Genomic DNA, 27,975 nt, shown 5'->3' on the forward strand with positions numbered 1-27,975 from the left:
AAACAATAAATAGTCTTTGTTTGTCCTCCACATAAAGTCTCTTCTTGGAGCAGGTGGCACAAGCTTTGAAAAGAGCCTTCTTCTCCTTGTCTTTTCATGGTCGTTAAAGGTGATCCATGGTAGAGGCTATTGGCGTAATCGAGTTTGGACAGAACAAGGGAGATGGTAGCTTGGACCTTGTGTGGAAATCCCAAATGAGGGAAAATTTGTCACAGCGTCTTTATAGTAGCAAAGCTTGAGCTTGCTAGGTTATCCACTTGGGCATTCATTGACAGCTTGGAGTCCATGGTCATTCCGAGGTTTCTTACTTCCTTCGAAACTTTAGGCAGTGATCCCAGTTCATCAGGCTATGCGGCAAGCGGGTTGTAATGTTTCCAGTCGCCACCCGTGAGTATTTCAGTTTTTGAAGCATTCAATTTGAGATGGCTCCAGGTCATCCACTGATCCACGGCTCTGAGACAGCTGAAAATTGGTGATTTTCCAATGGTTTTGGGGCATTCCAGTTGAAGGAGTATTTGCTTGTCATCTGCATAGTTATAGCACGTGTGGTGAAATTTATTGATCAGTACTGGTAATGACTTCATGTAGATGTTGAAAAGCATGGGCGAGGTGATAGAACATTTACGGACCCCTGCTTTTGTGGCGTATGGTTTGGACGAGAAAGGTGTGGTATGGATGACATTAGTTCTGTTTCTAAGCTAGGACGCTATCCAGTCTAAAGCAGTTCCCCTCTATGCCGGCTTCATAGAGTTTTTGTTTCAGAGTGTCATGGTCAACCGTGTCAAAGGCAGCTGAGAGGTCCAAGAGGAGTAGCGCATCAACCCCGTTGCGGTCAACTGTATTCTTTAGGTCATCCCAGATGGCAAGGAGAGCAGATTCAGTGCCTCTTCCCAGACGGAATCCTGTTTGGAAGTCTGAAAGTATGTCATTCGCTTCAATGAATTGTGACATCTGGGCGAACGCTGCTCTTTCTATCAGTTTGCCCAGGAACGGTCCATTTGTAATGGGTCTGTAGTCAGTCAAGTCAAAAAGATTTATATAGCGCGCTACATACCCGGAGGGTCTCAAGGCGCTTGAAGAAGGGTGGGGACTTATTTGTCGAATATCCAAGTTTTAAGTTGCTTTCTGAATGCTAGATGGTTCTGCGTGAGACGAAGGTGAGTGGGGAGTGAGTTCCAGGTTTTAGCTGCGAGGTAGGAAAAGGATCTACCTCCCATGGTGGTTTTATTGATGCGAGGAACGGTAGCAAGGGCTTGGTTGGAGGATCGTAGCTGACGGGAGGGGGTGTAGAAGGAAAGACGTGTGTTGAGGCATTCGGGTCCAATTTCATAAAGTGCTTTGTGTGCGTGGGTTAGGAGTCGGAAAGTAATCCTCTTATTGACGGGGAGCCAGTGGAGGTTTTTCAGGTGACTAGAGATGTGGTCTTTACGCGGGATGTCTAGTATGAGTCTGGCTGATGCGTTCTGGATGCGTTGGAGTTTATTCTGGAGTTTTGCGGTGATACCGGCGTATAGGGTGTTTCCGTAGTCCAGGCGGCTTGTGACCAGTGCATGGGTGACCGTTTTTCTGGTATCGGTGGGGATCCAGCGAAATGTTTTTTGGAGCATGCGAAGAATGTTGAAGCAAGAGGATGAGACGGCGTTTACTTGTCTGTTCATAGAGAGTGAGGAGTCCAGGATGACGTCCAGGTTCCGTGCGTGGTCCGTCGGGATGGGAGCTTTTCCAAGGGCCTCTGGCCACCAAGAGTCGTCCCAGGCGAAGGGGGAGGTACCTAAGATAAGGACTTCTGTTTTGTCTGAGTTCAGTTTCAGACGGCTATGATTCATATACTCGGCTACTTCTTTCATTCCTTCATGTAGGTTAGTTTTGGCGGTATTAGGGTCTTTGGTGAGTGATAGGATCAGTTGAGTGTCATCCGCGTAGGAGATGATGTTGAGGTTGTGTTGGCGAGCGATGGCCGCGAGGGGGCTCATGTATACGTTGAAGAGGGTGGGGCTGAGTGAGGACCCTTGGGGTACGCCGCAGATGACTTCAGTGGCCTCTGAGTTGAATGGTCGGAGGCGTACTCTCTGGGTTCTTCCGGTTAGGAACGAGGTGATCCATTCCAGTGCTTTTCCTTGTTTTCTGATGTTTCTGAGGCGCTGTAGAAGGGTGCTATGGCAGACTGTGTCGAAGGCTGCGGAGAGGTCGAGGAGGATGAGGGCGACTGTGTCTCCATTGTCCAGTAGAGTTCGAATGTCATCTGTTGCTGCGATGAGGGCGGTTTCGGTGCTGTGCTTGGCTCGGAAGCCGGACTGTGAGGAGTCGATGGATTTGTTTGTTTCGAGGAAGGCGGCGAGCTGGTTGTTGACAGCTTTCTCGATGACTTTGGCTGGGAATGGAAGGAGCGAGATAGGGCGGTAGTTTTTGAGTTCGGTGGGGTCAGCTGTGGGTTTTTTCAGAAGGGCGCTGAGTTCTGCGTGTTTCCAGCTTTCCGGGAAGGTGGCGGAGTTGAGGGAGCAGTTGATGACGTCTCGAAGGTGTGGTGCTATGGTGGAGTCTGCTTTGTTGAAGATGTGGTGAGGGCAGGGGTCTGTGGGGGATCCTGAGTGGATGGAGTTCATCAGGCGGATGGTGTCAGTGGAGATTGGGTTCCATTCATTAAGGATATTCAAGGGGGGTGAAGGTCCTGTAGAAGGTTGGGTGGGTTGGTCTCCGGGTCGGTTGTCGAAGCTGTTGTGGATGTCTGCGATTTTGTTGTGGAAGAACGAGGCTAGGGAGTCGCAGAGGGCTTGAGAGGGGGTGATGTCGTTGGAGTTGGCTGAGGGGTTGGTAAATTCTTTGACGTATGTATGACTTTTTGAGTTCTTCTGGAAATATTCCAGTAGTTAAGGAATCGTTGATGATTCTTCTTACTGGAGTGGCAGCAGAGGTTGTTAAAAGAATTGTCTTGAAAGTTTGTGGCGGACAGGGGTCAGAAGGGCTGCCGGCAGGCCTGCTTGCTTTGACCAGGTCCATAAATTAATTGTGTGAGATGTGTTGGAAGGAACGGAGAGGCTTGATTAGAGCATTCTTGGATTGTTGTTTTGTACAAGTGTTAGCGCTGGTGCTTTGTTTCTGTTTTAAGTACTATTTGAATGTGTCTGCTTTGTCCGTGTAATGATTTGACAGTTTGTCTGTGAAATCTTGAGTAACCGGATGAGTTCCTTCTAGGCAATTTGGTTTGCGAAATTCATTGAGTATTTTATATAATTCTTTGTTTGCACATTTAGCGTTTTGAATTCTGTCTGAATAGTACTTTTTCTTAGCTTTTTTGATAGCTGACTTGTATAATCTGTTAATTCTCTGTAGGTGAAGTTTATCTTGTTTGGCGTTTGTTTTGAGCCAGGTACAGTGCAGCTTTCTAATTTTCTGTTTTATGTCTTTTATTTCTATGTTTCTCCAAGGCGCTTTTTTTCTTTTGTTCTGTTGTGTGGTTTTGAGTTGTATCAGGATGTCAAAAGCTTCCTGTAGCTAGTCATAGATTTTGAACAGAATTTATGCTTTCCAGATTTGTACTGGATGTTAGTTGTGTTTCCAAGTGTTCCAAATAGAGTTTGTTCCACGGCCGATAGGTGGATGGATGTAAGGTAGTTTTCGGTGAGTCGCTTAGTGTTGTTTTATGTTGGAAGGCAAGCAAGTGGTGGTCTGACCATGTGACTGGAGTTATAGTTTGAAAGGTAACTAGTTCAGTATTAGCAAAAATGACATCTAGGATATGTCCAGCGATGTGTGTCGGATTGTGGACTATCTGATGCAGGTTCAATGCGTCTAGGCCGGTGATTATAGTTTTTGGCTGGGTCATAATGGGTTTATGAAACAAAATGTTAGGGTCATCCAGAACGCATAGGTTGAAGTGTATTGTTATCAGGTTTGAAACTGTCTAGAAGTGTGTCTGGGAATGTTGCCTTGCTAGGTGGAGGTCTGTAAAGGAGCAGGAAGTTACAGGAGGAAGACGGTGAAGGATTGCATCTTGTTAGAAAAACCTCACAATTCTTTATGGAGATGTTGTCAATTTTAGTGATATGTATTGTTTGCCTGAATAGAACAGCTAGACCACCTCCTTTTTTGGCTATACGATTTTGGGTGATTATTTGATGGCCTAGAGGAATGGCTTAATGCAGGACTGGAGCCATATCTTCTCCCAACCATGATTCGGTTATGAATAGTATGTCTGGTTTTGCATCGGTGAGAAGGTCGTAGATGTGATGCTTGTTTTTAGAGAGGGGTCGAGCATTTATTAGTAGACCGTTTAGTGAGTGGCCTTTGGTGATAGTGGAACTTTGTTTGGTAGAAGAGTGATCAGTATTGTGCGGGTTTCTAGCAGGTGTGTTTTTAGTGCTGGTATTAGCTGTATTTGGATAACAATTGTGTAGCTGTTCTGTATCATGTTCCTCATCCAGCATGCTAAGAAGGCATTTTGATGGGTCTTCATGTGTATGTGTTTGAGATGGTGTTTGAGAGTGAGTTGGAGTGCTGTGTTGCTTTTGTGGTGTAACATTGTTGTGAAGTAGACATGGGGGAGCAAAGTTGAGACGTGTGGCATGTTGCTTATATTTTTTGTGTGTTTGTAAGGCGGAAGGTGTAGGAGTCAGGGGAGGTGGTGCAGCATGTGTGTCATGTAGTAATGTTCTAAATTGTCCAAAGGATGAGAGGCGGTTGGAGGAGAGGTGCTGTATTGCTGTATCTGTGTTAGGTGTGGGGGAAGAGTGAAAGCTTGGCATTGGAGTTTGTTCCTATGTGTGGTTTGAAAGGTGGGTATATGTTTGTATTTTGTGATGGTAAGTATTATGAGATGTTGCGCTTTGAAGATCTTGTTGTGCTGGTGTGTGTGATATGTTTTGCTTTTGAGGAGTAGTGAAAAAGGGTGCTGATGTATATGTTTCATGCAATGGATTTGGTTGTGTAGTAATGTTTGTGAGAGGAGGATGTGATGTAGAGGGGGTGGTGATGTGTTTGAGTAGAGTGTATGTTGTGTGTAGGAGGAAATGAAGTAGAGGTGAGAGTGTTTATCTTACACTGGTTTGTTGCAAGAGTTACAAAGTGTGGTGGTGTGCAGTGTGTGTGTTGTGCGTTAGTGTTATTATGGTAGAAGGGAGAGGAGGGTGTTTGTTGGACAACTGATGGAAGGCTGATTATACGTTAGTGATAATTGGTGGTCTGTTAGGTGTAATTGCAGCAGGGATTGTGTGTCTGAATGGGATGTAGTTATGTATGGTGTTGATTGGCGTTGTGTTAGTGATGAGTGTATTGGTTAGTGGTATAAGATAGAGTTGTGTACTGTTTGTAGGTGATGGATATGTGTGGTAGTTGGGATAGTAGGGTGTGTAATGTGGTTTGGTTGGGTTTGTAGAGCAGGCTGGTACATTAATCTGTGCATAGTGTTGTGCGTGGTGTACATTTGGTGTGAGTTTGTTGCTCTGTTTGTGGATGTGGATGGTGTGTGCTGGGTATTGCTAAATGAGAAAAAGGGCAGCTTTTCTGGCCCTAGTCCCGACCAGTCTCGAACAGGGTCAAACGGGAAACTGCCCTTGTCCTCCCTGCCCTTAGCCTCGACGCCTGGGCTGAGACGCCCTAAGCCTGGCTTTTTTTTTTATAGCCCTAGTAATCAGGTGACCCCTTCAGCCAATGGGAACCCTAGCCCTAACACTATCCATTCACAACACTAGCCCTAAAATCTAGAACCAATAGGAGACAAGGACTTTACAGCCCATCTTAGCCCTAGTCCAAGCACCCAATCAGTTCAAAAACCCTGATCACTGTCCAATAAAGACCCTAGCCCTCCAGTAGTCCCAAAACAAGGCCATGCAACCAATGGCAAAGGTAGCCCTAGTCCCTACTTCCAATACAAAGCCTAACCCTACGCGAAGTCCCACACCTAGTCCAGCCACCAATCACACCAGAAGCCCTAATCGCTAGTTCCAAATAAAGGTCTAACCCTAGCCCTAGTCCAACCCTACTCACAACAACCAATAACATAGGAAGCCCTAGTCCCTACTTCCAATATAAATCCTAACCCTAGTCCCAACCCTACAATGATTGAATCACAGACCCAGAAACCAATCAGAACACTCAAATACCCAACCAATGAGGACATTAACCCTAATCCAATAAAAACACCAGATACAACCACCAATCAGTGTTGACATGTGCCAACCACTAGCAGACAATATAAGGTCCCAGCAACCTCAGACAAGGTTTGCTGGCCAGGGAGTTGGAAGCTGCTTCTCCCTTGGAGACACAGGCTCAATCCACACTTTGGACTTCAGCAGGTAAGGGCCTTAACAATTTGAAATCTAACAAAACTGTTTGAATAAAACTTTACTCCCCCTGCTGGCCAAAAAACGAGGTGCACAGGCCCTAGTAAAACATAGTTTAAACAGCTCACATAAGCACCCTCTGATGTAGAAAAATCCCTGTTGCTGGGGTGGGGGTGGGGGTGGGGGGGGGGGGTGGCAGGGGGGCTGGTTTCACTGGCTTGTGAACACAAAATGGTGGCTGGGAGTGCACTGTTTTAACATACAGGTCTTAGCACAGAGCAAAGGAGAAATTTGGAGGGAAAACAGAATTGTCACCAAGGAATGAGAGGGACAAACTACAGAGGTTGGACTGCAAATCCCACAATTCAACACACTAAATGGAGGCAATCACGAGCACGGAAAACAACAAATTTAAAACACAACACAGGTGATAAAATATGCAATTACAGGCAGACTAAAACTACAATTTTTAACTGTAACAACCACAGGCATAGACAGTAAACACAAAGTGAAAATCGTTTTTTAAACAACTTTTTGTCTTGGCAAGAGACAGCACTAGTCTGTCTCCTTACCACTTTCTGGACTCTTCTCCCTGCAATCTGGGGCACAGGTAGGCTTCAACTCACAAGATGGAGGAGAATGATTTGGGATGCACCCAGCAAGGCCTTAATGGGCCTGGGCAGGTGTCTCTGGCACGGCTCGTTGAGGTGGGTGTCAACTCGAAGCCATGCACATGTGCACGAGGCGCTGCACAGCTCCGCTCCTGGCTACCGTTCCATGGCTCTGACACCATGATGTCCAGCTAGGGCTAAAGGTTCACCCCGTGCCCAACCTATGAATCTGTGAGGCACGTGCTGGATAGAACCTGAGCCCATTGCACAGTATCAATGCTGCACGGTATCTATGCTGCACAGCCAGTAGGCCTTGGTGAACTTGAATTACTCTGGAATGATCAGAGTACTTTTGCGTTACTCTCTTGATGCAAGATTAGTAAAAATTACATAATACTAAGAACTTTCGCTGCATGTGGGGCAAATGGGTTGGAGTAATAGAAGATTGATAAGGAGTGGTCTGCTCTTCAGGTACACGTGGATATGTCATAATTGGTTTTACTTGTGTAGCCTTGATGTCACTGTGATGTGTTTTTTCCCTATTCTGACAGTGTATAATGTAGCTCTGAATGTTGCTATTTGTTGTTACATTCAAAACTCAATAAAATTTATTGTAAAAAAAATGTACATAATTAGGCCATCTCATATAATTAGGAGGTATTTGGCACAAAAATCCTACCACAAGTGCACAGAAGCAACAAAGTTATCGAGCGCCAGGGGGTTGTGGCTGTTACTGGTCACATTCTGTTGCACTTTGCACTATTCTCTTAGCAGAAATAGGATACTCAGGTCTATTATGAATTTAAGGGACCATTTAGTGGTAAAAAAATGTCACCCACCCCTTGAACCTACAAAAGCAATGCCTTGCACTAACTTTCCTTACAGAGGGCCACACACTCAAGACTAGCTCCGTCACCCACACCGCAGCCACACTAACCCGCCATACTACACTGGTCCTTCCCTCAGACCAACACAGCCACTGCAGGTGCCCTAGCAGAGTCCTGGGCCCGACTCACGGGCAAGGGGACGGTGCTAAAACTCGAGGCACGTGCGAAATGTCCTTGGAAAGCACTGAGACACAGAGGGAGCATGCACAACTTCACACGCACATCACAATAATAACAAACGCTACTAGGCTCAGACAAGGAGGATTTTCAGAGGCGCTGGGGTCCAGTTTCTTTCACACAGGTGGTTCTCCTGTGTGACGACTGGCCTCACGGTGCCAGCCTGCACACCCAGAGGGCGACTTCTCACCCTAGTGGCGGACGCCCGACTCCCTACGCGAACCGCTGAAAGTATTGTTAAGAACTTGTGTACATCCACCGATCCAGTGTGAACGCTCAAGCCCAGAGTCCAGCTGTCTGCCCCACGTCCACAACATTCTGCCCTTCAGCGCATTCCCTCTGCTCCATGTCCACGCCATCCGTTCCTCCTACCCATGTCCAGGCCATCCGTCCGTCCTGCCCATGTCCAGGCCATCCATCCCTCCTGCCCACTGTCCACACCATCCGTCCCTCCTGCCCACTGTCCACGCCATCCGTCCCTCCTGCCCACTGTCCAGCCATCCGTCCCTCCTGCCCATGTCCACACCTTACCTACCTCCTGCCCACTGTCCACCCCATCCGTCCCTACTGTCCACGCCATCCGTCCCTCCTGCCCATGTCCACGCCATCCGTCCCTCCTGCCCATGTCCAGGCCATCCGTCCCTCCTGCCCATGTCCATGCCATCCATGCCATCCGTTCCTCCTGCCCACTGTCCATGCCATCCGTCCCTCCTGCCCACTGTCCATGCCATCCGTCCCTCCTGCCCATGTCCACGCCATCCGTCCCTCCTGCCCATGTCCAGGCCATCCGTTCCTCCTGCCCATGTCCACGCTATCTGTCCCTCCTGCCCATGTCCACGACATCCGTCCTTTCGGCACTTTCACTGTTGCACGTGCGATGCTGAGGACCACACATCCTGGTAAAGAGTTGGTTGTTTGCAGTGAAATTCTGTGAAAACCCACCACTGGCATAAGAGTGGCAAACAACATCGAAGAGCAACTCTCGCCTTTGCAAGGCACCCAAAGGCAGGAAGAGCAGGCCTTCAACACATGAATGTCCACAGGCGTAACCTTGGTTGAATATCTGCCTAGTGAACCTGCACTAATGTAGAACAGTGAACAATTCCACTGTCTGCTGTGAGATCCCGCCCCAGGAACCATGTTGGGGTCTGTGACTCTGAACAGTTCCAGTGTCCGTACTGACACTGGGCACCGCAAACACAAGAAAATGATGGATGGAGCACTGAAACTTCTCAGACACCCACCACCAGTCACCAATCTGGGCCTAATCCATCATCACTCCCCATGCCACTCTGCCACTCCAGCCCAGACACACGCAAATCAGTCTGACCCTGTGCCTCACGGAAACACCCAGCCCGAACAGCCAGGCCAGGTCCCCCCGAACCGGAACAAGCATTCTGGGACCAACCCCGGGGTTCCACCCCTCACCAGCCAGGCCAGCCCGAATCCAGCGGCATATACCACTTTTAAGAGAATATGATGCTTTATTCACCAATTTTCTTAAAGATCCAAAAATTCACCAAGTCTTGACCCTGAATTTCAAGATCATCATCTCTTCATTACCTAATAATTCATTTTGTTCATCATCTAAATCTCCATCACATGTTCATCGTTCCGCCAACTTCTCGTACTACATTTACAATTAAACAAGCAACACAAAATTTTGGAAATAATGTTATGTACGTGAACATACAAACTTTCAAAATTAAGAAGTAATTAAATTAATGTTGTATTGAGATGTTCAAGAAATAAATGTAATTGTTTATTTAAAAACCTGTTAAGTTTTTTATTTTTGAACTACCCATCAATTATAACATTTAATGTTACAGTGGTTCCTTAGATCCTTTCAACCCATAGTCTACAGTTTCTTAAGAGCAGGGATATGGAATGGTGGGTTCAACATTAATATTACATCTGCTAGAAAGATTAGCAATTGTCTCTCCCTCTCTCCTTTGAAGAACCCCTTACAATGTTACACTGTGACAGTTCTTCTTAGGGCTCATCCTTCAATGTATTCAAACTTGTGCTGGGATTTTCATATTCAACAGGAAATCTTCATTTAATTCTCAATATCTATGTTCTAATTTATGCATTTCATGATATTTTAGAGGTCCCCTCCTTAGTTTGTCACTTGTGTTCGCCTTGACCCAGATATATTTTCTTTCATAGCTTGTTATATTGTCTCCTGTAATGGAGTATTGCACAATCCAATGGCTTATTTTCTGTTTGAGCTTAGTTAACGTCTGTAGGCTTTCAGCAATGTTTTTCTTTAGAGGTGGCCTGGAAAGCAGGAACTTAGGTTTAGCAGCCATTTGCAAGCATGCCCTCTAGCTAGAGCAAATGCATGGTTTGGATACATTTCACAGTGCAATAGCTTTCGTATGTCTATAGTTTTCACTCAGACTTGTTGTTTCTTGAATTTTAAGAACATTGTAACCAACCTATTGGCTTAATGAAGTGCCCTGGGACATAGACTGATTACATGTTTTTTTTTTTTTTTTTTTTTAAATATATTTTTATTGCAGAGTTATAAACCACAGGATACAATTAATCAGCCAGTACACTTGTGAGATCCCCCCGTCCAATAAGAATTCCCAGTCGTACACAGCCATTCAGCCCGCATCCCGGAGGCCGGGCGGCATATTATATCGCTTAAGAGGAACACATCACAGTGCACGTCCCATAGGGACCCTGGTTGAAAGATCGTTTTGCGTATCTGCTTTTACCCCCCCCCCACCCACAACAACATTCCCGTCAGCCATCCCAGTGATAGTCAGTGATGTCGCCCTTGTCGGGACCTGCCCTAGGCGCCATGGGTCGTCACACCTGGCCGCTCTACCCAGCCATTCTACCCTCCACATAGTAACCACCGTCCCAGTAGATCCAAGGCCCTAACAAGCGATCATCTAATGGCTTCCGGCCCTCCCCAAACACCCAACAACCAACCCCCCCAAAGCCCCCCCTCCCCTGGCAACTGCTAAGGTGTGTGCCTCGTCCTGTCGAATTGGATGGGTCCACTACAGTGCGTGGTGCTATACTTCTGTGTCCGCCCCGCGGTGTCCAGCGGCTTAGTTCTCGCCATCCTCATCCTCTACCAAAGAATCACGCATAGCCTGTACCACTAACTCCCATGCACGCGCCGCATCCAATGCCTTCTCATTCCCCAACTTTACAGCTTGCTTCATCCGGAGCACCCTCTCGCAGTCAGACCACCGCAGCAGCTCATTCTTCCATCTACGCAGTGAGGGTCCCCCCCTGGACTTCCAATGCCACGATATTTCCCTCTGTGCCAGTATCAGGCCCAGGTCTATGAATTTGCTTGTCACCCTGGTGTGCTTAGTATGCGGGAACCAGAGCAATAGGCACGCCGCCATGTCGAATTCCACCTCCCTGTCAGTCACTTCATTCAGAAGTTCCCCTACCTCCGCCCAATAGGTCCCCAGTTGTGGGCACCCCCAAAACAAGTGGTCCATGTCCGCTCCCTGGGACGAACACCGCGGGCAACAGGCATCCGGCACCTGAAAGTACCGCTGTAATTTCTCAGGAGTTAAATAGGCCCTATGGAGCACATAGAAATGCACCTGCTGAAAACGCGCGTTTCTAGTGCCCTTCCACGTGCGTCGCAGGATGTGACCCCATGCCGTATCCGGTATGGGCCGGCCGACGCTCACCTCCCATTTAGCCTTGAGCCCTTGGAGTGGTTCCAACCCCTCGTTCAGCATCCTATTATGGAGGCACGTCACAGCCTTGAACGTACCAGCCGCCATCACCACATATTGGCACGCCATAGTCGTTGTGGGTTCCAGGAGCCCCTCTTTCCAGTGCTTTTGTATGGCAGCCACTACTGCCGCGTGTAGGAGAAAGCCCCCAGCAGGCAGCCCGAACTGGTCTCGGAGCACTTCGAACGGCGCCAAAGCCCCATCTATGTACAAGTCGCCCACCACCTGCAGTCCCGCCTCCTCCCAATCCAGCAACGGGGACCAATCTCCTCCGTGCGGCAATGCCGTCAACATCCCGATCGGGATCTCCGGGGCATAAGGCCGCGATGCCCTCGCTCTCCGAAGGCTCCGTTGCCAGCACAGCCGGAGCGTCCGCTCTTCCATGGTGAGGGCCCGTAACTCGAGCCGCTGCTGCATGATGATGTAGGACAGCACGTGGCGTTGCATTCCCCGATCCCGGTCCTCCTCCGGGCCCCGGAACACCCTGGCTACGTTCTGTGTAAGGACCCGCAACTGCGCTGCAAGATAATACAGCTCGAGGTCGGGCACAGCCATGCCCCCTTCCAGCTTGGGGCGAAGTAGCGCGCTCAGGGCTACTCTACGGCGGCCATGCCCCCATAGAAAGCCAATTATCATTGACCGCAGTTCTCTAACCACCCCCTGGGGAATCCAGACAGGTAGACTGATTACATGTTAATCACTTACATGACTTTAGTACTACTAATCCTTCCTACAACTCCCTTGCTCTGAATGTATATTTACTCTAGGGAAAGTTGTGAAATGAAGTCTGTAGCCAATGCTTTCTAAGACGGTTGTGCCACAACACCTTACAGCTGTTAAGAATTCTTCATAGTCTATGGGAAATTGGGGAAGTAGCACTGTTTTCTGAGTGACCAACACAAACCAGTCTCATACAAATAATTTGTTCTAGGATCCCACGATAAGGACCAAACAACCAATTCCAGCAGCCTACAACAGATACGATCAGGAACGTTTCAAAGGAAAAGAAGGTACGTTTCTCACATAAAATGTGATCTTTGTTAAACTGTCAGTTAAGTAACTTATTACTTTGAGCTTTAATTTGCTTACTCCATTAATTCTAATTGAGGTGAAGTCTGTGTTTAAATTGATTCTCCTCCAGCTTGAATTCACGTTAAAAAAACATTTCTAAACCCCTTTCAAGTGTGTCTATTTTTTGTGGGTTCCTAAATTTTTTCTTGTTGCATTAGTTCCTTGTAAATGCAGCATTCAGTACGATTCTGTAGGATAAATAGACTTTGGCAAAAAGGGAGTGTTGTTCTTGGCTTGTTGCACTGCAACATGGCTATAAGTGGGATTCACATGAACAGATAAAAGCCTTCTCAACAAAATGGTACAGTGATTGCTGGTGATCAGTAATAGTGTAACATTGGAAGAGATGGATCACCTAGTACTTTTTACTTTTAATTAAGTTTGTATTCAGGTTTGCAGCATCTCCCATTACCCCATTCCTTCCCTGCTCCTCCCCAACTTCTTGGCTTGAGGCCATTGTTCTGTTAAAAGGTTCTTTGTCTAATGCCCTCATGGAGTCTGTAGTGGAATCTAGAGTTTTGTAGTTCCTTATAGTCTTTCCTACCTTAGTCTTATCAGTAGTACCCTCTGTTTCTGAAAATCTTTTTGTGTTACTCCAGATAATTGTAGCCTCTCCATTTCCCTTAACAACCATAGCTCTTTCACTTGGTCTGAATTGTTGTTATGACTCACAGAGCTAATATAGTTTGTTTAGCCGCCTGTTTGCAGCGCTGCTTAGAATTAAAACCTCCAGGCATTCCTCTGAATAGGATACTGTGACTTCCTCAATAGTCGGTACTTCCAGCTGACAAGTTTTCGTATGCGAGCATGGCCAAAGACTGTCTTGCTTCCCGTACCCCTGCATCCCCTCCAGAATTATTATCTGCTTAGTCTTCGGTGCCCTATTGCTCCTAATCTTACAAGGGTATAGTGCCAAAGATATAGTACTTCAATAATAGCTTCTTTCCTCCTACATAGCTCACAAAATTAGTAGTTCTTGGGAATGTCTCCCTCTTTTAGGAGAGAGTAGGGTCACGTAAACCCTTCCCTTTGATCCTGCATGGTTACCCTAGGTGATCACTCTAAGTCAGAGCATTTAAGATATCGGATTAAGTGGTCTAACCCCGTAATGTTTCATGCTTCATTATCTGCTACCTCATCCTACCCTGATAAGGTAGTACTACCAGGGCTGACTCAACCACAAGAGTTTGAGGGAGTTCTTAAAATATTTTATATCTGGGTAACAATCCAGGGATCCAGTTTGATTAAACCTTTTAAAAATACCTTGAGGTAAACCAAATAGATTCCCTTTATTAGATGTTACCTTAGGTATGACTAAGAATGCTATAAAGTATATTCAGAGGACATTACTAGGTAAAATGACCCCCCCCCCATGTTTTGCCCCCTAATAGCTATTAGCTATACAAGGTTTTGGGCATTCATCAGGTCTCTAGAAGGATCCCTACTCTATGCTAGTTTGTGATAGGAAATAAAGAAGAGGACCTACCTCCCGTTGTATTTCTCAGGTATTATACCCTATAAGAGTTATCCCTGCACTTCCTTTTCTGATCAAGGGTGGCGACTCCCTCAATTATCTGTAGTCAGCCGAACAGTAGGACATAGAGTAAGGCTCCCTGTAGAGCCCTGGTGACCTAGAATGGCTATTAGGAGGCAGAAGCATGTTGGCAGAACAGCAGGACACAAGTTTTCCTTTTGCAGGCTCAATTTTGTGTGCTTGATTAATTCTATATCTGGCCCAGAAAGCCTTTGTGGTGGCACTGTTGAAGATTATTTGTCAGCCCTTTTGGTCTCTGTACATTTGCATGGTCATCTCTTGTTATTCACATCACTGTTTGTAATAGGTTTTGTGATGAGTCTTGCATTCGTGTCCTGCTTGAACCCTTCATCATGCTCCAGTGGGACCTTCATTTGATCCTTGAATTCTTAACTTCACATTAAGTGAGCCGATTCACAATTGTTCTGAGACTAATAACCATCAAAGCTGTATTCCGCATTTCACTTACTTCCACGTAACGTTGTCATCAAGCTGCAGGTGCTGTCAACTTTACTGCCATACACAACTTTTTTCCTGGATAAATTGATGTTGCATACTTGTGCTTCATTTTTGCCAAAAAAGGTATCCTGTTCATTTGGGACAGTGTATCACTCCCAAAAAGGAGACTCCTGAGGGCCTTTGGGTCTATTCCATCAGAGCCAAGATAGCCACAACGGTGTTGGCGATGGGTGTTCCTGTGTTGGACACCTGCTAGGCTGCTACGTGTGCATCTGCACACACCTTCACCAGGCTTTACTGCCTAGACAATCAAGTCTCGGGGAGAGGGCCGTTTTGCCCGCTTCGTCCTTTAGGATTAACTGGTGTAAAGTCCACTCCTCAGACCCACAGAAGAACAAGGCACTTAAACTCCAGTAGTACGCTTTCTGTTGACTACTCTAAAATCCCAGTTACCCTTTCTGTAGAGTTATGGTTCTAATAAACAGACCCTTCAGGATTTAGTGATTTGCAAACAAATTGCGAAATCGGCAGTTTAGTAAAAATTCGGTCGTTTTTACAAAACTGCCTGCGAAATTTGGAAATTGTCAAGATGCCAGCACAAACAATTGCAACAATAAATAGTCTCTTGATTGAGGATGGGCGGTAGTTACTTATGATTAAAAACCGCTTGGAGGTGTATAATATAGGAACCTCCTTTTAAATTTGCAGATTATTAGTTGCAAAATCAGCTATTTTGTAATTTGTGCCGCTAAATTTCCATATTTTTGCCACTAAATTTGCTAATCCATGCCGCAATATCCTGGGGGGGTCTGAATAAGGGTAACAAGTTATATTTCACAGAGTTATTCTTCCACTTTGTCACGGGTAATCCATGTCTGAAGCTTTGAACAGCTCACAGGTAAACTGATGTAATTGTACTGAGTGGCACATATGTATGGCTTGCCTGCGTCACCTTTTAGGATTGTATCTTTTTTTTAATGGCTTTTAAAGTACAATATCTTTCACCTACATTCTTTGGCCAGCGAAGGGATATACACAAGTTAGAGAAGAAAAACAAGGAAGAGATAGGACGGGACAAAACATAGGGAGTGACAAAACATAAAAACCATGCTCTTCTCTGATCTCATTTGAGTCTTTCTTTTGGACGTAAGGCGTAGGATACAAAGTATATTGGACAGGTAAGCTCACGAAACGTGGAGGAGAGGTGTTTTATACATGATCCCCAAGTTTTCTCAAATTTGTGCAGTGTGTGGTTGATCACCGCAGACCGCTTTTCCATGCCTACCAGGTCCCATCGTTTGTGTAGCCAGTCCATATGTGATAGGATTTTCTGTTCCCCATTTTGATAACCGGACTTGTTTTGCCGCGTATAGCGCCATGGCGATAGATCTCCCCTTAGTGGAACGTAGTGGATATGTTTGCACATTGGGCCACCCCAGGACAATATAGCTGGGGAAGCACGGAAGTTTGGTGTCTAACATCTGATCTACGTCTGCCAACACCTCCTCCCAGGTGAAGCAGTGAAGTTTAGGACAGTGCCACAGCAGATGGGAAAGTGTACCGGAAGTGCTGCTATGCGGCCAACATTTATCGTCCCTCCCTTTTTGCCACTGGGCTAGACTAGCAGGTGTATAGTACCAGTAGTGAACGGTTTTAAAGCAATGTTTCTGTTCGAGGCATGTGGGCTGCTGAATTCATATCTGTGCATAGATCGCCACCTAGTGTTGGGTCCGGATGATTGCACATTGTTGTCCTGGAAGAGTCTTCGAAGTATCACGAGATAGGTGGCTCCTCCCCTGGACTACAGTGCGCATGGGCATCGCCTCCATCCCCAGATTGTTTTTTTCCGCCATTGGGTTCGGATGTGTTTCGGTTCCCTCTGTCGGAACCGATAGTTGTTCAACTTCTAATCGAGACCAAAAGGTCTCTAGGCTGGGTGTCGGTATAGTTGCGTGCAAGTTTCTTTTCTGACTCTCAGCTCCGATCTCTTGCTGCCCTTCCACGTGCTTTCGGCGCGGACGGGCCTACACTACACTTTTGCTATGGAGCGAACTCCGTTTAAGAAGTGCCCGGTGTGTAACTCCAAATATTCACACCTCGACGTGCACCCTGTGTGCAATACATGCTTGTCACCGGATCACCATGAGGACAGCTGCATGGCGTGTTCGAAATTCCGGTGCAAGAAGACTTTGAAGATTCGTCGGGCCCATCGGCTCCAGGCTAAGTTATCGACTGCGGCGCCCCCACCAGACGACATATTCCAGGAATCTGTCGAGGTAGAAGACGACGGGCAAGATTCGGGCTCTAGTCCCGCGTCCGAGGGGGAGACCTACGACGCGGGTGAGGAGAACTTTGACGAAGTCACCGACGAGGTAGGGGACGACGATCAGGCATTTGCCACTATGGGAGATAGCTCGGAGGAAGAGCAACCCCAACCAGACTCAGGGGTTATTCCCCTTCATACGGCCCAGGTCGAGGGATCGCCTTCGGGCCTTACCCAAGATCTAACTATGAGTCCTACGTCCCCGCCTCCGGGCCCGGTCACGGACATTTATGAGACTCCACTTACGTTGAAGAAAACGAAAGTGAAGCCAACTGGTCACGCACCCTCGGATGCGAAACCGAAAGTGAAAGTTGCGCTGGTGAAGAAGGTTCTAGAGGCGTCAACTTCCAAGAAAACCAAAATGGCCGACTCGAAGAGCCACGCCAAGATGGCCGACCCGAAGCCCTCGGGGTCGGTGCCGAAGGCGAGATCGTCCGACGCGGCTGCGTCGGCTCCGAAAGGGGTTGTGGACCCGAAGACGGCTCCGAAGAAGCGTCAGGGCAACGACGCACATAGCCATGGGGCGTCGGCCCCGAAGAAGGCGCATGCGGGTGATCAGGCTCTCGATGCTGAGAAGTCGCTCGAGCCGGTCAAGCCCTCTCCGGCCTTGACGAAGAAGGTGGCGGAATCCCTGCAGCGGATTCGAAAGGACAGTGTGGTTCCCGCTTCGGGCACTGTGGCGCCAAAGCTCACGCCTAAGCCTGCGAAGGAGAAAACGCCTATCCGTTTCACCTTTCCTCCCAAGTCGGCGCCGAAGGCCTTCGCGCCGAAACAGAGTGGACCCTCGAAGGAGGTATTGGCACCGAAAGCTGCTTTGGTGGTGTCGAAGCTTCGACTCCAACCGCTTGCTGAAGAGGAACGTCGTGAGGTAATCATCGACGCCAACACCGGGAAACTGTCTCTCCTCAAGAGGAAGATCACGACGGAGCCGGCGTTGGAACATTTTAAGATCCCTCTCAAAAACAAGAGACTCTGCGGACTCTTCGGCGCTGGTGGAACCGGTGTCCCCACAAGCCCTGGGACACTCGCCAACGCATTCCGCTGCGGGCGATGCGGACGAGGAAGACGCCGAGTACAACTATCCGGCGTACTCTGATCCGGAGGAGGAGCACGAACCTTGGTCGGCCGGAGGCGACCCAGAGGACCCGCAGTCGGGCCAGGACGCGCAGCTTTTTGCGGCAAAAACGTCCCCGACTGAGGACTCAGCGGCCTTTAACGCTCTGATCGAGAGAGCTGCGGCTAACCACGACGTCGAACTACACTCTGACCCCGTGGATGTGGACTTCCTTTTCGACACTTTCTCTGTAGCTGAAAAGTCAGTCAAAACGCTGCCGATGCTTAAAGGGGTGCTTAAACATGCAACGGAAGTGTTCAAGGAGCCCACCCGGGCGCGTGTGGTCAACCCTCGCATCGACAGGAAATATAAGGCAGCGCCCACGGATCCTACATATATCAAGGGACACTTGCCTTTGGACTCCTTGGTTGTTTCCAACGCTCGGAAGAGGGCGAACTCTCAAACTACTGGTGACGCTCCTCCCCCAGACAAAGAGTCCAAGATCTTTGAGGCCTCAGGCAAACGGATTGCTGCACAGGCAGCTAATATTTGGAGAATATCTAACACACAAGCCCTGCTTGCACGTTATGATAGGGCCCATTATGACACTTTAGAGGCCATCCTGCAACACTTGCCTGACCAATACAAGGAGGCAGGAGAGATGCTTATTCAGGAAGGAAAACTCATTACGAATGCATCCATCAAATGCGCACTGGATGTGGCAGAAACAGCCTCCAGGGCTATCAATACCAGTGTGTTGCTTCGACGCCATGCCTGGCTTAGGATTTCAGGGTTCAAACCTGACATCCAAACTACAAGACTGAATCAAACAGTGAATCCTGACCATCTGTTTGGCCCTGAGGTGGATGCCACCCTGGAGAAAATGAAAAAAGATACGGAAACTGCCAAGTCTATGGGGGCTTTACAAAGTCAGCAGTTTCGGAGTGGTTCCTTTCGCCGCTCAAATTCCAGAGGCACCTCAAGGGGACAGGCATCCCAGTCCACACAATATTACAAGACTAACACCCAAACCTCGTACAACAACAAGGGTAGAGGTGGTTACAGAGGCAATAACGTCAAGGGCAGGGGACGTGGAAACAATAGCTCCAGGTCCACCACCACCAACAAACAGTGACGTCTTGTCACTGCCCCCCGACCACACAACACCGGTCGGGGGGAGACTCCAGCAGTTCCTGCCGGCGTGGAAGTCCATCACCACGGACAGGTGGGTGAGGTCTCTTATCCAGTACGGGTACTGTCTAGAGCTTACTTCCATTCCACCGGACATACCCCCAAGGAGCCGTCCTATGTCAGGCGAGCACTTGACCTTGTTGCAGCAAGAAGTTCTAGTCATGCTGCAAAAAGGGGCGATAGAGCTTGTTCCATTGCAAGAGCGGGGAACAGGGGTTTACTCCCTGTATTTCCTGATTCCCAAGAAGGACGGATCCCTCAGGCCAATCCTGGACCTCAGGCCCCTAAACTGGTACATCCTCTCGGAGCACTTCCATATGCTCACGTTGCAGCAGGTGCTTCCCCTGCTTCAGCAGGGGGACTTCCTGGCTACGCTGGATCTGAAAGATGCCTATTTTCATATTCCCCTGCATCCTTCCCACAGGAAGTATCTCAGATTCACGATTTTAGACCAGCATTACCAGTTCAGGGTTCTGCCGTTCGGGGTCACCACGGCACCAAGGGTATTTACAAAGTGCCTAGCGACTGTGGCGGCGCATCTCCGTCGCCAACACGTCCACGTCTTTCCCTACCTGGACGACTGGCTCATTCAGGCAAGGACAGAACGACAGTGCGTCGACCATGTGTCACGCACCATTCATCTCCTGCACGATATGGGATTCTCTCTGAACTACCCAAAGTCCCATCTCCAGCCCGCCCACGTGCGACAGTACCTGGGCGCGACAATCAACACTCTGGCAGCCACCGCGCAGCCAAATTCAGTGAGAATCGCCAGTATCCAGGCGCTGATCCAACGATTCAGACCCCAACACTCGCTTCCAGCGAAGGTGTTCATGCAGTTGATAGGCATGATGGCCTCCTGCATCTCCATTGTCCCGCACGCGAGACTACATATGCGTCCGCTTCAGGAGTGCCTTGCACGTCAGTGGACTCAGGCTCATGGGCAACTGACAGACCTAGTGTTGGTGAGCGGTCGGGCATACAACTCCCTGCATTGGTGGAATCCACACAACCTTTGCAAGGGCCGACCATTCCAAGAGCCTGTCCCACAGATTATCCTGACGACGGACGCCTCTCTCCAGGGATGGGGAGCGCATGTACTCCACTACACTGTGCAGGGACTATGGACTCTACAGCAAAGGAAGATGCACATCAATGTGTTGGAACTGATGGCAATCTTCATGGCCTTGAAGGCGTTCAAAGTACATCTGTGCAACAAAGTCGTGTTGATCCGGACGGACAACATGACGGCCATGTACTACATTCAGAAGCAGGGAGGCACACACTCTCCACAGCTGTCTCATCTGGCTCAGAGCATGTGGAAGTGGGCCATTCAGAGGAACATCTTCCTCATAGCAGAGCATCTCCCGGGCAAGGACAATCAAATGGCGGATCTGCTCTGCAGGCACAGCCCTCAGATGCACGAGTGGGAGATACATCCATCAGTACTCCAACCGTACTTCCAAAGGTGGGGTCATCCAGAGATAGACCTGTTCGCCACAAAGGAGAACGCAAAATGCCAAAGCTTCGCCGCCAGATTCCCACACCCCCAATCACAGGGCAATGCGATGTGGATGAACTGGTCAGGCAGATTTGCGTACGCTTTTCCCCCAGCACCTCTGATACCGCTGGTGGCACGCAAGCTCAGGCAGCACTCGATGACTCTCATCCTGGTTGCTCCGACGTGGGCTCGCCAACCATGGTACACCACGTTTCTAGAACTGTCCGTGGTGCCGCATCAAAGGCTTCATCTCACTCCCAGACTTCTGACGCAGAGCCATGGCGACATTCAGCACCCAGATCCGCAACAGCTCAACCTGGCGATCTGGCTCCTGAAGTCCTAGAGTTTGGCTACCTCAATCTCCCTCCCGATTGCATGAACATCATTCGGGAGGCAAGGAAGCCCACTACCAGAGCTTGTTATGCGGCTAAATGGAAGAGGTTTGTCATCTACTGTGCTAACCACAATATTGACCCGCTAGATGCTTCCATTCAGAACATCATTTGCTATCTTTTCCACCTGTATCAATGCAATCTGGCATACTCTTCCATCCGCATTCACCTGTCTGCTATGGCAGCATACCTCCAGAATAGGCAACACCTGTCACTCTTTAAGGTCCCTGCTATCAAGGCCTTTCTGGAAGGACTCAAAAGGGTCATTCCACCAAGGACCCCACCAGCTCCAGAATGGAACCTCAATGTGGTTCTTACGAGGCTGATGGGTCCTCCCTTTGAGCCACTGCACTCTTGTGAGCTTCAGTTTCTGACTTGGAAGGTTGCGTTCTTAGTAGCAATTACATCGCTACGGAGGGTTAGCGAGCTGCAGGCGCTCACCATCCAAGAACCTTTCTTCCAGGTACATGCTAACAGGGTGGTGCTCCGCACTAACCCTAAATTCCTACCCAAAGTGGTATCCCAATTCCACTTGAACCAGACAATTGAATTGCCGGTGTTTTTCCAAAACCCAGAGACGCTGGCGGAGCGCATGCTCCACACCCTTGATGTTAAGAGGGCCTTGATGTATTATGTAGACAGGACAAAAGATTTTCGCAAAACCAAGCAGCTTTTTGTTTCTTTTGCCACACACCACAAGGGAAACGCTATCTCCAAAGCAGGGATTGCTAGGTGGATAGTAAAGTGCATTCAGATCTGTTACGCTAAAGCTAAGCGCACCCTCACTATCCCACCGAGGGCCCACTCCACCAGGAAGTTGGGGGCCTCTATGGCTTTCCTAGGTAACATTCCCTTAGAAGATATCTGTAGAGCAGCCACATGGTCTACCACACATACTTTCACTAAGCACTACTGTGTAGACGTGCATTCCAAACAGCAGGCAGCTGTTGGTCAGGCTGTTCTAAAAACACTTTTTCAGACTGCTGCAGCTGGCACGGGCGGCCGCCGCTAATGGAGGGACTGCTATGTATTCTATGCAGATATGAATTCAGCAGCCCACATGCCTCGAACTGCAAATGCTACTTACCAGTATGCATCTGTTCTTGGCATGTAGGGCTGCTGACATTCATATCGCCCACCCTCCTCCCCGGCGCCTGTAGCAGCTGCAGTATTCATTCATATATATACATATGCTCATAGCATGGTCATCACTCACATTCTTCACTCCATCTCTGCCAATGGCTAAAAACAATCTGGGGATGGAGGCGATGCCCATGCGCACTGTAGTCCAGGGGAGGAGCCACCTATCTCGTGATACTTCGAAGACTCTTCCAGGACAACAATGTGCAATCATCCGGACCCAACACTAGGTGGCGATCTATGCACAGATATGAATGTCAGCAGCCCTACATGCCAAGAACAGATGCATACTGGTAAGTAGCATTTGCATTCCCAGAGGCGCTAATGACTGTTGTGCGGGCACAATGAATGTCTGCCCATTCTGTGTCTGAATCGACTGCCACATTCTGTTTCCCATCGTGCATTTAAGGGATTCCCTACAGTGTTTAAGAATTTGTATATGTCTGATATTAACCTGCGATTGTCGCGCCTAGACAGTAGCCAGAGCTCAAAGGGAGTGAGAGGTCTGCTTGCATGAGGTCTTATCGAAGTGTTACCCAATGTCTCACTGCAATCTAGTGCCAGTGTTCCCGGTATCAAAAGTCCTTTTGTACCCTCTAGAAGTCCAACTATCCTTACAGATCAAACAAGTCCCCAATGTGTTTACATTTGACTTCTTACCATCGTGAGCATGTCTACCCCTGGACTGCCTGCGAGAAATACGCGTTTCCCTTGGGAGATCGGTGTGGAAAGCTGTTTAAGTAAGTAGATTTTATCACAGACTCCAATGGTGGCCTTAACCCCTTCACTGCGGCGGCTATTCCGACTCAGTGCTAAGGGGGCGGGGCGGAAGAGCGGCAGGCGCATGTTGGTGATGGAACAGCTCCGTCACCAGCCGCGGTTGAGCTGTGCTCATGACAGGGCGGTTCCGTCACGGCCCCGCCCGCTCAATAGAACGTTCAGAGCGTTACTGAAGATAAGTAACTTGGTCTTAACTTCACATAATAAATATATCATATTTATCTGACAGTTTCTCACAGAAATAATCAGGGCAGTGCCTTTATAAATGGCTTCTTACCATAACAAACTCAGGCCTACTGAATTCTGAATAAGCATTCCCACAATGCAACCCTCAGGCATACATTAAAAAATTCTACATATACATAAAATTGCCCTTGGCAAAAATATAATCAAACCCTCATAAGAGGGTTAACTAGGAGTTTCAAACTAGAAATCTGCTACCAGCAGTGTTTGTAAAACACCTGTCTCCAGGGGTTATTAACAATCCAGACCTGTAGGTTTTAAAATATGATTTTTTCAGTAAATGTCAGAGGCACTGCATTAGTTGTACGTTTTCATAATAAACGATAGACTTAAGACCACAGACATAACTTTTTCCAGTGGCCCAATATGCTTACTAGCCTTGGTTAGAGGCTTGACAGCATAAACAACTGTGGACAAATTGGAAGATTCAAAAAGATCGTTCACCATTGGAATGATCTTCCCAGAGGAATTACTTACTGTATACATTTTGAAGAAGAAAAAGGCTAGTTTGATCTATTTTTTAGGAGCCTTGAGTGCTTGTCAGTAAGAGACATCAGAGGTGAAGGTTCAAAAAGATATTTTGATGTTTGGCAGACTCCCCAGGGGCATTACCAGCAACAACTATTTTGTAGGAGAAAAATAAAGACTTGGTTAGTTTGTCTATTTCCTATAAACCTGTGTTTCACAGTAATGCTGGTGGCAATTTATCGGAGTACCTTGAGCAGAGGGAGAAGTACAACATGGGGGTGGGGTGTTACGGCAGCTGTGTAAGTACCACCTCTGTTCAGCTGCTATGTCTCCACATAGCAGACCCAGTCCAGAAAAAGATGGATGGATGAAGGTTTCACATTCAGGCTAATCGAAGAAATTTTAGACTGAGCTCTTGTGGTTTTAGGCTACTGAGAGCCGCAGCCTTAAGATAAGTACCAAGAAAGTGAAATAAGAACAGCACTTCTAATGGTCAGCCCAGAGGATGTTAATGGGGGTAGAGGCATTCACTTAATTCCTAGAACTTAATATCTTGTTGGGGATATGGCCTACTATATGGGAGGAGGAAAACTTCAGCTGCTTAAGTAATAAGAGGAATTATTTCTAATAGGATAGTAGTGAACAGTCTATCCAGATATTAAAACCCCTTAAAATAATAACATGGCCAGCTTTTAAAATATACGGAACAGCATAATCTGCAGGGGCAGGCCCAAAATCTGCCTATAGGACAATGTAGTGGATAAACTAAAAGACGTGAAAAAAGAAGAACCATTTTGAAACCAGGTGGTTTTCGTTGAGATAAGTGTTTGTGTTTAATAATTGAAAATGAGTGGAACTTTTGCGAGGTTGCTTTAATGTTAACCTTTGCAAGAATGTAATAGATGTGTGGAGCAACTTCTGCAATAACTTGATCTGACGAATCTCAAAGTTGGTGTTGGTGTGAAACACCAATCAAAATAGCTTTTTTTCAATGAGCATCTCCAATTCCACGTTATCGAAGGAAATGTCTAGGTGTCAAGGATACAGCATTTAAATGAAGAAGTGTTCTATGACAGAAGTGAAAGATTGTCCACCTTGGTGTTGACTGGTGCAGAGAAAACATTATGTAGGGTTGAGTATATGGCTTACTGTAATGTTGCGGTTCAGGCTCAAGGAAACACCCTTCCCGCATATGGGGGAGCCAGGAGTCCAGGGAACTAGTCGTGGATGGGCACAGGTAGACCTGCCTCAAGTGCCATTTGGTGCAGAGGTCTGAAGTAGTCTGAAAAGTGTTTGGAAGCAGTAGGTAGGTCAGCTGTAGTAGAACAAGGAAGGAACAATAGAAATTAATAATCCACCACTAATTCATCTTGGGGTCCTAGAGTAGAGCGTTACCTGCGTTGAAGCATTCTTCAGCCTCGTCAGGGGTAGTAAGTGCTAAATAAATAAAACTACAAATAAAAGAAAGGTTGGGGAATAAAACAAAATGGAGTTTAGTCACTTCTGTTGTGAGTGGAAAACCTACTCTGCACCCTGACTAATGGGGAATCTTATTCTAGCCAAAATAAAGTCTGAAATGTTAAAATCAACAAACCTAGAGATGAGCAACCCAGAGGAATGCATTGGTTACAGGCAGTCTTGGTAGATGATCTCTATAGACCACCTAGGAGCAGCAGAGGAGCTACCCACAAACATGCCCTTGTTAGTCAGCCAGGTCACCATTAGACATTCAAATTAAATACCTATGAAACTACACAACTGATGAAAAATGAGACAGATGCTGCAAGTCACAAATCAGGGACGGTATCCTAAATCTCAGCTCCTACATGCCCCATTCAGTGCTTTACTATTCACAATTATTTTCAAGCAGGTCTCCGTGGTTGCTTTTTTGTAGTTAGTGGCCTATAATGAACACCCAGTAGCAACATATTTGCAGACCACCACATGGTCTGGATACAAGCAGACTTTTACAGTGTACTCCAGAGCAACAGCGAGCATTCCACTGGTATGCGCTGGATGTAGGCTGTGATAAATGATGTGAAGTCTCCACTCAGTAGTGCGAACAGCAACCCATTGTCAGCAATGTCAGGTGTTGTATGTAGTCCTTCCAAGATTAACCATGGAGCAATTCACAGGTATGCTTTAGTTACAAGCATCCAGGGCCCTGAGGCTGTGGTCGTGGTACAAGCTCACAATGAAAGAGTCCTGCAAAACAGTTGTGACAAACTGCAAATCAATTTAGGCTTTGGCCTAACACAATGCTCCTACAAGATATTCAACCCTATAGCTTCTACAGCTAACCTTAACTGACAAATGTCAGTATTTGTGTCAGAGTGAAGGACTGGGTTTTCCTAAGACCCAGCGGTGCCAGGGATAACACCAAAAACCTTCGTGGGTAACCTGTTCCGGCGTACAAATGACAGAGACACGGGACACTTCCTTCGGTGTCAAAGATTCCAGGTTTATTACTGCAGGGAACACAGAAGTCACAGGAAGTACAACATGTGCAAGTTCGAGGAGTCTGCTTCAAATTGTATCTGTGGATCGCTCTTCTTATACAGTTTTTGGACATAGGATAGCATAGAGCACAAAGTATTACAACCTGGTTCCCATCGTAAAGGTCATAGGGGGTCGCTTTCATGTATTCAGGGCCCGGAACATAATTACAGTAGCATTTGGCAGTTCCCAACTGTAAAAGTACATCTTCCCACCATTAGTACATTCCGTTCGGTAGTAAACGAATCAAGCAAGAGACAGAAACAGATGCAGAGGAAGACGAGGACAGTGAACAGATCGAAGAGGGTGTAAAAGGGGTGGTATCAGAAAACACGAGTTTGCAGGCATCAAAGAGAACATGCCTAATGAATGCACAACTAAGACAATAGACCGGCACAGCAAGATGAGCCTCGAGCGGGGCCATCTGCCTAACAGTGTCATCCCCCTCATCATAAAGACATCTTCAAAGGAACATGTGTCTTCCGCAAGAGTTTGGGAATCCCAGGGTCGCGAAGCAGACAGCGTCCGTTCGCTGGCTACTTGAGGGCAAGAAACAAAATGGATGCCGTATCTAAGATGGAACCCGTGGGTTCAGATGAAGAAACCCACGAAACAAACAAACGGTTTAGGCTAGCACAGCGAAAACGCGTACACCCACTAAACTCGTCATTTGCGGTTCATAGATACCAGACTCGACCATATTCGTGCGAGTCGAAAACACCACTTACAATTGTCACGGAACCTCAGACGCTCCTTTTGCCCTCATGTAGGCAAGCACTAGTCGAAATCGGAATCGATCTCGATATTCATCAGACCATCTAGATGCTGTTGCAACATAATTCTATCCATCAGAGTTCCTTTGGTAACAGGCAGCTGCATTATACACGTCGTAGCACAGAGGCCACATAAGGCAGGACTACACTGCACACAAAGACAACACGTGAACAGGTATGCTACAACAACCCCAATGATCATCAGAATCTTCCAACCCCAAGCCGACATTAGGGCCCAAAACCATCCAAGTAGCGTCCAATCCCCTACGTCCACGTGTATGGACTCAGAGATTTTATGCAACTTCGAGATGGCTTGATAGACAGTCGGAGCGTTGTCTGGAATGAAAATACAACAGCTCGAATGGATCACCTTACATACTCCACCTTGATCTGCTAAGACAACGTCTAAAACCATACGATTTTGTAACGTCATAAGCCTATCCGCCTGAAGCTCTGCTGTGATATTGCCAAGGGCACTGGCAGTGATGTTAGCTGTTGATTCCACCACTCAAGTCAACTGTCTCAGGTTTCTACTATTGATCATAGGCCCCCAAAACGGCAAGAAACCCTTGAAAAAGTCTCCTGCCTCTTGACCGGCAGTGTCCTCTTTGCTAATCACGCCCCTCACAACTCTGGTCTTGTGATAATCGGAGGCGACTGTAAAAGTCGGTGGCAACAAGTTTGCAATATAACAGGTGCCCGCGAAGTCAAGGGGCAACCATGTATATACACGGTCGTAACAGACAAAGTACGTACCCTTGGCAGTCAGGAGAACAGGGGAAGAGAGCATTGGTAAAACATATGTCTCGGAGCAAGCACTCTCCCCAAGGTGAGCTCTCGGGCTTCGGCCACGGCCTTTTAAACAGAAATTACCAAGG

The 27,975-nt window shown here is 47.5% G+C and overlaps 1 protein-coding gene across 1 annotated transcript in view; it reads left to right on the top strand.

Annotated features, from left to right (window-relative positions):
• Positions 1 to 27,975, top strand: part of CDC73 (cell division cycle 73) — a 754,132-nt gene that overhangs the window by 201,134 nt on the left and 525,023 nt on the right. The window contains exon 9 of the mRNA XM_086964560.1: positions 12,604 to 12,682. Within this exon, the coding sequence (XP_086820686.1) occupies positions 12,604 to 12,682 (79 nt within the window). The remainder of the gene's footprint in view (positions 1 to 12,603; positions 12,683 to 27,975) is intronic.

This window comes from Lissotriton vulgaris, chromosome 1_1 (assembly GCF_964263255.1).
Source record: "Lissotriton vulgaris chromosome 1_1, aLisVul1.2, whole genome shotgun sequence".
NCBI lineage: Eukaryota > Metazoa > Chordata > Amphibia > Caudata > Salamandridae > Lissotriton > Lissotriton vulgaris.